At 38.5% G+C, this 10823-nt stretch overlaps 1 protein-coding gene across 1 annotated transcript; it reads left to right on the top strand.

Annotated features, from left to right (window-relative positions):
• The first annotated feature begins 341 nt into the window (after positions 1–341).
• On the top strand, positions 342–9016 carry LOC110074206 (spexin prohormone 2). Its single transcript, XM_020784195.3, has 5 exons — positions 342–513; positions 4143–4220; positions 4298–4355; positions 6015–6095; positions 7958–9016. Exons 1-5 carry the CDS (start codon positions 478–480, stop codon positions 8041–8043), a joined length of 339 nt encoding a protein of 112 aa, XP_020639854.3. The 5' UTR covers positions 342–477; the 3' UTR covers positions 8044–9016.
• Positions 9017–10823: the final 1807 nt, after the last annotated feature.

Raw genomic sequence — 10823 nt, 5'->3', positions numbered from 1 at the left:
GAAACATCACTTACAGACATGCTTCCTCCCCTGCTGCCTTTACAAGAAGGTTTCACAATTAAGCACTGGAAAAAGCATGTTTTAATTGTTTCAGCTTGTCGTGGGGGGGGGGGGAGAGAGAACAAGCCCTCCAGCAGCAGAGAGAGAAAAAGCGTCTTTGGGAGCAAAAAGGGCTGGACCGATTTGAATCAGCTTTTGCATCACTCGTTAAGTCAAAAATAATTTTAATTCACCTGTTTTATAAGCAGAGCAAATCCCATGGCATTTGGCCTCACAGCTTAAGTTAAGTGGCCACACAGGGAGAGGAAGAAATTGGCAAAACACCTGGTTAAGGTAACTTTTATGTAGGCTACAGGGACCAAACCACTTCTTAATAAGGTTTTAAACAAAGAGAAATCCCAACTTCCTCCTTGGGAAGGAAGACTTGGTCTTCCTTTTTCATTCTGTGTTTTTCCTTCTGTTTCTACAAGGATAGTTATGGGGAAAGGCAGGCAAACATCTGCCAAGTTGTGGGTAAGTGATTGGGAGCAGTGTGCTTACCTGGGAGCAAGCATCATTGATGGTAATAGGTTTTATTTCTGAGTAGCAGCTGAATCAATTCTGAGGTGGAGATATTGGCTCAAACAATCACACTGCCAGAAACAATGGCTTGAAGTGCTGTCAAGACACACTGACAGCTAACGACATGGAGAAAAGGCCGTTGGAATCCTCCTGGCTTGAAAAAATAGAAGCTCCTCAGTGGCAGAAGGGGGGAAAGGCAGAAGAAAGGCAGAAGAAGGCAGGAGAAACCTACTGATAAAAAGGCAGGATCTCTAAGATGGCGTATTTGTCTGCCTGTTTGTCCATTTATATTTACTTCACCTTCCCAGTAAGCTTGGTAAAGTCCTTCTCTTCCCCCCCTCCCCCACAATCCCGAGTTGTGTTGCTCAGGAGAAAACCTTAAGCAAGGAAAGGACTTGCTGGTGAGGAATCCACTGGGCCAGCGTCAAGCCCTTTCGCATTCAGTTTCTGCAAGTCATTTCACAGCTGTTTCTGTCTCAGCATGATGGGTGTCTCCGTTTAAGACACAGAGACATCTGCTTCTCATGGCACTTGCATCGTTTTGACTCTTAATTTAACAGCTGAAATTTTAAAAGCCATTAGAAAATCTCTTTTTTATTACCTGTGGTACTGGAGAGACCCATCTGTTAAACAGTAACCAAGCATTAGGTTCTGAAATTTCAGCTTGATGCATTAAAAAAAAAAGAGCACTAGAAACCCAGATTAGTTTTCTAGTATCTCCTTATTTCCTATCGTGATAAGCTTGGATAGCTGCTGGTCATTAAGATAAAAGCAATGTGGCCCTGCTTATTACAGATTTCTGAAGTCATGTCATTTGCAGGTACATATAACCCACTGAAATGCTCCTTTAACAGTAAGAGGTCCTCACAGCCGATGCCCATGGTGGCTGGTGGGGCAGAACTAGAGCTGCCAATGCTGGATGTGCCAGACCAGACGGGCAGGGGCAGGGCAACAGGGGACATTGATGCAGACAGGCAAGTAGTACATGTACCTTCATATGGACCGAAGCAGGCAGATGTTCATTCAGCCACATCCTCACCCATATACAGTATGTGATGACTAAGCTGAAGAAAAGAAAAATCCCTGTGTCCCATTTCTCTTCCTGCCTTCTCCCTGTTTTCTTACCTCTATCTGACAAAGGAATGGGAGAGTTCAGCAAGGGCACCCTGACCCTCCACCCATAGTAAAAAGCCATTGAGGAGAAGGCTGGCACCATATAACTTGAGAGACGTTACTCCATTTACCCAAGTGGGCCAGCTGCCACTGCCGAGAGTGATGTTTGTTTTACTGATCTCCACCCCTTCAGCCACCATCCTTCAGTCCCAAAATGGTGTGGTGTCCCCTTTGTCATATCTAAAGCCAAACTGTTGCTGTTTTTGTTATAATAAACACACTTTTTGTTTCTCAGCATTATTTATACTGTACAAGGGGCAGACCCAAGGGTCAAGCTAAAAATGAGGAGTCAAGGCTCAAAAATCTGCATCTGATGTGGTATGTTTGCAAAATCACTGGATTTAAACTTTGGGAAGAAAATTAGCAGCTATTGGCAATTGTTTTAGATCTGTAGTTAAAGCTGTTGGAACAATTCTGGTTGCTGAAATTAGTACTGGGAAGAAAATGGCCTGATCTTGCTTCCAAGGTTAGTTTTCAACATGCAGCTGGAACTCCATGTTGGCTTTATGAAGGAACAACATTTCACATACTAGGTGCCACCATACAACCGACAGAACAGACTTTAGAAATGTGTAAAAACACTAGGAGAGCCTCTCTGGGTGACCTCAAGAACTGGGTGGGTCTATAAGGGAGAAGATGATCTCTCTGTTAAGCAGGTCCCAGGTTGTTTAGAGCAGGGGTCCCCAACCCCTGGTCCACAGCCCAGTGCCAGTCTGTGGCCATGGCAGGACCGGGCCACAAAGACAGATCTCTCCCCCACGCATGCACTCCTCTCCACCTCACCTGCATGCAGGCCCACCCGCATGCATGCATGGGTGCCTCATCCACCCGCGAGCACACCCCTCCCATGCCTCATAATTGACCTTATGAGGTAATAAAGAAATATTATTATGTGTCAGCCTATCACCAAAGGAAGAAAAAATTCAATAGAAACCAACTTTTAGTGTGTTCAAACCTTCTGCCTTACAGAAGTAATAGCTTACAGACACAATATAATTGAAGAATGGGTGTGAATATAAGTGCGCATAGATTATTAAACATATACTTTTTGATATGACTAGGGTATTAAACAAAGAACTAGTACAAACTGAAAAGGCACAGAGAGTAAGATGCCACAAATACACTATAGGAGATCTTTGTCATAATTCATAATGTTGGCTTTTGTTCTGTATGTCTGCCCTTTAAGAACCTGATTGTCATGATAATACTAGGGGTCAAGGGATGTTTGATAATATTAACTTAGAAAGAAATGGGGACTGGAAAGTGTAACTAAGTAACTAAATATTTAGATTTTAGACCCACTGGCTAGGAATCTGAGAAAGGATGCAGAGGAGCTCCAGGAACTCTTCCTGTAATGCAGAAACAAAGTGAAGGCCACTCTGGGCAGTTCACAACAGGTTTTCTACCAAAGGCAAGTAGAGTATTAGCAGAATGTAATCAGCAGCTGGGATTTTTCTCCAAAGAAGTATGCATACTATTGGATTAATCTAATACAGTACAGTATAGCCTTCTCACACCAGGCACTCCCCAAATATGTTCAGACTGCAGCTCCTCCCATCCCCAGGCAGCATGGGCCATCCATTACGTTGGTCAGGCAGCAGGTTTGGAAGGCTGGTCTAATGGAATGATATTTCCCCAATGTCTTACTGCAGCAGATCATTCTGAGCACTTAGCAAGGCAATGGTCTAGGAGCCAAGAGGCTTTGAGTTGGGAAAGCCCCTTATAAAAGAAAAGTATAATGCAATAAAATGTGCATGTTCCTAGGCTGGTGACGTAAACAATAAGCTGCTGTTGCTGAAAATTTCCCCAACAACAAGCACATTGATAAGAACACAACTTTTTGTTCAGTTGTCTTACTGCCCACTATTCTTACTGAAAAAAATTAATGGGAGCAACAGGTAAAATCTGAAGCACCAAGTACAAATGTTTGACATTTAGTCACCTTTTGTCTTCTTCCTCCGGTGTTTTTTTCCCTGTGGCTACAGATTGTTTCCAGGTCTCATGGGGAACAACTATCATTAACTACCCTTTTATTACAGAGTCTCTGACACTAATTTTGCTGCTTTGAGCACTGAGGAGGGTAGAGTACTATATATTTCCTTTCCACTTATCAAATGCAGCATAAACTCTTGCCTGCAAAACAACATCTTGGGGAGGGGGGATCAGGGAACAATCCAAACCAAAACACAATGATCAGCTCAACTTACGTATTTTATCATCATCGGCTATTTAAAAGTACGAGTGCCAAACCAGACATTCTATAACGTTTGGGTGATAGAAGCAAGTGACAAAAGATCTGCTAACATGGTAAGGAGCTTCTTGTGTGTGCCTGATGTATGACTCGAAATATTTGTTTAGAATTGTATCAGAATAATGAAAGATAAGTGTGTATATTGTTTCTCTTGCAGAAAGTTATAACTGCAGTAACCTGTGCTTTTACCATCATGATGGTCTTATCTGCAGTTGAATCAACTCGTACTCCAAAGGTAAAAATTAGAATTTAGAGAAATACCTCAGCAAAATTTCCCCCTCCAGTGAATAGAGTTTATTTTCTCTTTTTCAGAGTAAGTTCATAGCAAGGAACTGGGGCCCTCAATCAATGCTATACCTCAAAGGACGATGTAAGTAGTCTTTATTTCTCATTTTCTAAAATATCCTAGTAAACAATTATTGTTTAGATAAAAATTGGTTAAGATATATTACATTAGTTTTTTTAAAAAAAATCTGTTAATTAATTTTACAAAACAGATTTGTCCTTAAAAAAAACAATTGCTCTTGTAAAGTCCTAATATATTAGTATAAAGAAATGGTAAAAATATGGCAGTTGTACATAATACAGGTATCTCTGGCATGAAAGCATCCTTTCTACAAAAAGTTTGGATGAAATACATAGCCATTACAGAGTTCACCTGATTCCCCCACACACACACACACACTTTCATGTCAGTTCAAAGTGTTTAATAAATATAAATGGCTTATTATCACAATAAAAATGAATAATTGTTTTCAGTCAGAAATCCTTAAATAGCTTCCTCAGTAAATTTGTAGAAGCAACAATAAAAGGGTTCTCCAAGCAGATATGAAAAATGAATGTTTGCTTCCTTTTAATCAAGAAAGTGTGAGCAGCCTGAGAACTGATTTTGAACTGCTTAGCTATCTCAAAGAATATGCACACTATCTTTAAAAAGTCACCAGACTTTCAGTATAGGGGAACTTCTATTTTCAGTAACAGTGTAGAAGAGTACAATTTTTAGGTTTTTTTAAAAAAATGCATTCACAAGTTTGAAAGACAGAGTTGCCCTAATGTGGAAAAGGCATTTAAACTGAATCCTTGAAATGAAGTATTCCAAATCAAAGCTTTTCAAATAGTGATACTCTCTTCACAAATTTTTCAGATATTCTTTCATACTTTGTAATAGTCCAGAGAGGAGCAAATTACAGATTTCTGTTGAACAAGAAATAATTTTTTCACAAGATCAGGTAGCATTCACAACAACAGGTTTTTTTCTCATAATAGGTAGATTAGGTAAAGGTAAAGGTTCCCCTTGACAATTTTTGTCCAGACTCTAGGGGGCGGTACTCATTCCCGTTTCCAAGCCATAGAGCCAGTGTTTTGTCCGAAGACAATCTTCCGTGGTCACATGGCCAGTGCGACTTAGACACGGAACACTGTTACCTTCCCACCAAAGTGGTCCCTATTTATCTACTTGCATTTGCACGCTAGGTTGGCAGGAGCTGGGAGAAGCGACAGGCACTCACTCCGTTGTGTGGATTCGATCTTACAACTGCTGGTCTTCTGACCCTGCAGCACAGGCTTCTGCGGTTTAGCCTGCAGCACCACCACGTCCCTTAATAGGTAGATTACTGTGCTTTAAAAATACAGTAATGGCTCAAGTCCTGTTGCATAGCTAACACCGGCGAAAGGGTATTGGAGTCAATACTTACTGACTATTCAACAATACTGAACAATTACTGAGTCAAACTGCTGCTAAATTAATGGGCCCACTTGGATTCTGTTGGGGTTACAAACCCTATCAGATTCCTGGTAGTAAGCAAAGCCTTCTGAGCTGCACACAGTGCAGAACACAAGTAGGAACTCATTATTCAAAGGCAAACTGCAGTAGAAAAATTATGTCATTCCTGTTTTGCCAGCATAATTACACAACAGGATTTTGGTCAGTGTGTGTGAACTCAATTACTTAGAATCCCAAGCAGAAAAATGAATTAGCGATATAATTTGACCTTTGTAAAGTAATTTTACTTTCTCCCTCTTCCCACAGATGGCCGAAGATACGCTTCTTCTGATAAAGAAGAACAAAGTTACAAGATTGACTTGGATGATCCAAATGCAGTTCTGAAAAGTATTTATTTGTGATTACATGCATTAGTAGCATTTATGCATCATATCTGTGAAATTGCCCTTTGCTTGTTTTTTAAAAAGAACTAGCACATTATTTATGGGGAAAGTACAGTTTCTTGACCGTTTTAGTATACAGTTCAATCTAAAATTTAACTTTTAAAATTCGAAATCTAGAACTGAGTTTAGGAACAAGGGATGTAGGAAACTACTGCCAGCCTTAGAATGAATTAAATATCTAGTCTTGTCCATCTTTACCGAGTTGGGATTGATTTTTTGGAGGGCCAACACACTTAAAGCCAGGTCTAAGGGAACTTGGCAGAATTAAAATATAAAATTTCTTAGTATAAAAATAAACAAATCTCACAAATGCACTGAGACTGAAGTAACTACTGTTTTAAAATATTAATCTGCGTTCATTACAGATGACTTCACCATTCCCCCCAACTGAGATTTAATTAAAAATTATATTAAATCTGTCCAAGAATAAATTAAAATCAGCTTTGGGAACAATGTATTTTAAAAGGGGGGGGGGTTAGAAAGAGAAAGTAGAGGATTTGTTTAAATAACAAATGTTTGCAATGGCCATTTAAACAGTGAAGGGGGAGAGTGGTTGATGGATTATAAAGGAAGAGAAATCTGGGGAAGAAGCTTGTAATTAAGGTAATTAAGAGTTTCTTCTTTCTGCAAGTATTTTTTTAATTGAAGTAAGCAGCTCATTTTGCAGATTGCCACCCAAATTGCTAGCAATTTTTTTAAAAAAGTATTCCAAAGAGCATTGAGGGCAATAATTGTAGAAGGCTAACTGTGTTAGCATGTGCAAGCATTACAGGTGAAAATGAAATAAAAATAAAGAGAAAAGGCAAAAACATGGAGGCACCTTAAAGACAAACTTTTATATTCTTTAATGTGAGCTCTTGTGGACAAATCCACTTCATCAGATATAAGAGAAAGATATATGACATGGCAAATGTTTATACATGGCATCAAGGTTGTGGCTGGTTGGTAAGAAAGTCAGTGGGTGTTAAACATTGTGATGATAATGTCTTTGATATGCAGGTCTGATGACTTATGCCTTATGTCTGATAAAGTGGACTTGTTCATGAAAGCTCACATTAAAGAATATAAAAGTTATGTTTAAAGTGCCACCACATTTTTGTCTAGTTTTACTTTTTATTTTGTTTTCACCTATAATAAGGGCAATAAGTAGCTGCAAAATACAGGTCTAGGACTGTATGCTGGCCCCAGTTTCCTCCCCTCTGCTATACGGTGGTACCTCAACTTGTGAGCATCCCTACTTGCAAACGATTCGAGTTACTAACGGCTCCATTCACAAAAATTTGCTTTGACCTGCGAACAGTCTCAACTTACGAACCAAAAAGAGAGAGAGAAAACCTTTCCTGCCCCCTTTTTTTTTACATAAGTTCACCTTAGGTCAAAAGAAGAATTTTTTTTTTTAAATTCACCCCCTAGTGGTAGATATGGATTAACCGGTTTTGCATTAGTTCCTATGGGAACTAATGCCTCTACCTACGAACAGCGCCTCAACATACGAACGGAAAACAGCAGATACAGATTAAATGGTTTTCAATGCATTCCAATAGGAAAGTTTGACTCGACTTATGAACTTTTCAACGAACGAACTTAATTCCAATACGGATTAAGTTCGTAAATTGAGGTACCACTGTATTATTCTTTAAATTATTCGAGTAGTGTTTTAATATGAAATGTTATGAACCACCCAGAGTGACCACTGGCAGATGGGCAGTTTAAAAATTGAATTTAGTTTATGATTTAAATAATGTGTACTAGAATATGAATACTAATTGACTTCATTATCATAGATATGTATCTTTTCTGATACAGGTTATAGAAACTCAGCACCACTGAAATTCTTGAACTCCATAAGAAGATTAACAGCTAAAAATATGGACATTGACCATGTGGACTAACAATTTATTTGATTTGCTCTTCAAATTTTTCAAATGCTGTATATAATTTTAAAAGTATTTCATTGTTGCCTTTTTCCATTTGTGCTCCTGTGAAATGCTTTATGCAATATTGATTATAACAAATCAGTCTATTTAATCAGAAAAACTGCTTTACCCTAATAAATGTGAACATGAAAAATGAGAACGTCACAAAACGCACAGTGTTCATTATGGGTCTTGTTGGACTTGATGGCATCAGACCACACAAAAGCACCAAGAAAGAAGAATGCATTTGGAATACCTGATGGGCTTTTCCTTTTCCTTCTCTTTGCAGAGGGACATAAAGCACAGTTTTTGGGCCCAAGGGTTTCTCCTCCCCTTGTATATTTCACAGACAAGCTATACAGATAGCCCATCATTAGGAAAATAACTCCTTAAGCACTGAGAACAGGTTGATTTTCACAGCAGCTTTTCACAGCTTTGATAGCTGCCAAATGAGCTGGCTTGGTTTTTGTGGCTGGTCATTGAGATATAAGCACAGGCTTCATCTGGAAGCATGATTGTGCCACAATGAACTTCTGCCTGAATCATATCCGTGGAACTATTAAATGGCTTTTTGGCTTCAATGAAAGGTGGAATGTAGTGTATAGTTTAGCTTTGGAATGGAAAAGAGTCAACCTACTGTATCTTGTCTCTTAATCTGCCAGATGGTGTGGATAGGGCATAGATTTCTAAATGTCACATAACACCATGACTAGACTTAATAAAACAGACTTACAGTGCCAGTGCAACATGCAATATATACATACTGGTGGAAATGTATGCCTAGCCCTGGTATTCCTGGGGATGGGGATTTGTTTATAAGGCTGGAGATGTATTCTGTGTCTGAATGTATTCTGCATTTTTTGTGCTTTGTGTGGTTGTACCAATCGAGGTGTATTCAATTTCACTGCACACATATTGTGCATTGACAATAAAGGTTGTATTATTATTATTATTATTATTATTATTATTATTATTATTATTATTATTATTATTATTATTATTATTATTATTATTATTATTATTATTATTATTATTATTATTATTATTATTATTATTATTATTATTATTATTATTATTATTATTATTATTATTATTATTATTATTATTATTATTTATTAATTAGCTTGGGATCATAGGCCTCATTCTATCTCCTGTCATTACCCATGCAAATGAAAGACAAGGCTCAGGCTTCCTCTTTCTGGGGAACACATTTCTTCTTTGTACAAAACACTTGTAAGAATAGTATGTAAACCAAGCAGGGATGGAAAGTTTTATCTCAAAAATCCCATTTTCTCCTCACGAGCATATTCCACCACCACACATCTCTGGTCAGGGCTTTTGCCTCCTGCCTCCTCTCCTTTGTCAAATATTCCTCAGTAGCAGAGGTCCAGAAGAAAGAGAAAAATCTTAAATATAAACATAATGGCCAGAGGTTCAGGCGAGGCTCTGTTGTTTAAAAGTTCCAAAATGGATTTGCTTGAGGTGGGGGGCATAGAAGGAGCTTCACTGAAGAGTGGGAAAGGCATTGCAAGTATATTCAGGCATCCCCTGGACAATGATGTCATTGCAAGTCATTCACTCCCAGAGGCATTGCACTCGAACAGCAGCAAACACACCTACTTCATGAACAGTGACCCCCTGGATGACAGCTGAAGTCAAGGAAAGGTTTCTGCACACATCTCAACCTCTGGCCACTTCTGGTCAAAAATAGTCTGATTGTCTTGACATTTTAATAGGCTTTTGATTTTGCCTATATTTCATGTGTGTCCATGATTTAGAACTGTGCAATGCTCTGATACAAAGCAAGCAAGCAACCTTGTGATAACAGGTTTGACGATTCAGTTAGCTGTTCTGGAATTCCCAGCCTGATAGAGTCCTGCAGGACTATGAAAGCTTGTCTATTTGTGAGATTTGTGTGGTCTAATAAAAGTACCTCCCATCCTCTTTTTCTGATTGCATACAAGAACTCACATAGTATTCTTTTTTCCTGACATACAGTATTTATTGACTTTCTCACCAATACAAGCTGAAGCTCTTTTTCCTGTCTATTAACTACCCATTCATAGATACCACCCCCAATCAGCATATATGTGAAATTAAGAATTTTTTCATCCAGTGTATATTACTTTATATATACTTATATTGAACCATGTCTGCCATTTTGTTGCTACACTTGTGCCAGATTTTTAGAAGGAAAGAATCATTATGACTTAAATATAATTTTTGCCTTTGAAAACATGTCATATTTTAGTCCCAGTATATGTGCCATATCCACAATATTTTACATTATAAAATGAAAAAAATCCTTCCTTGAAAAAGTACCTGCACATTATTAAAGGCTCAAAACCATTTTGTAGTACAGTGTGCAGGTCACATAAATGTCAAATATTTATGTAGGGAGTAGAATTTTGCTTAGTGTTTATATCTATCTAACTGATAATGCTTCCACAGCTAAAATTAGGTGCTTAATGTTGCAATCAACAGCTGTGTACTCAGCTTTGTAAAAACATGTCAAATAATTATCAGAATTGCTGCTTGAATGTTGTATGCCATTATCATAACGAAAATTAATGGCCACTAATACTCCCCACGTACTGGGGGATGGACAGATAGACAGTGTGATTGAAGTGACCAACATGAATTTGACCAAACTCCAGGAGGCAGTGGAAGACAGGAGGGCCTGACATTCTGTGGTCCATGGGGTCACGAAGAGTCGGACACGATTTAACTACTAAACAATAAAAATACTCCCCACA

The sequence above is a fragment of the Pogona vitticeps genome, chromosome 1, assembly GCF_051106095.1.
Source record: "Pogona vitticeps strain Pit_001003342236 chromosome 1, PviZW2.1, whole genome shotgun sequence".
NCBI classification, from domain to species: Eukaryota; Metazoa; Chordata; class Lepidosauria; order Squamata; family Agamidae; genus Pogona; species Pogona vitticeps.
Note: the sequence above shows the minus strand (reverse complement) of the source record. Positions and strands in the feature narration are given on the sequence as shown.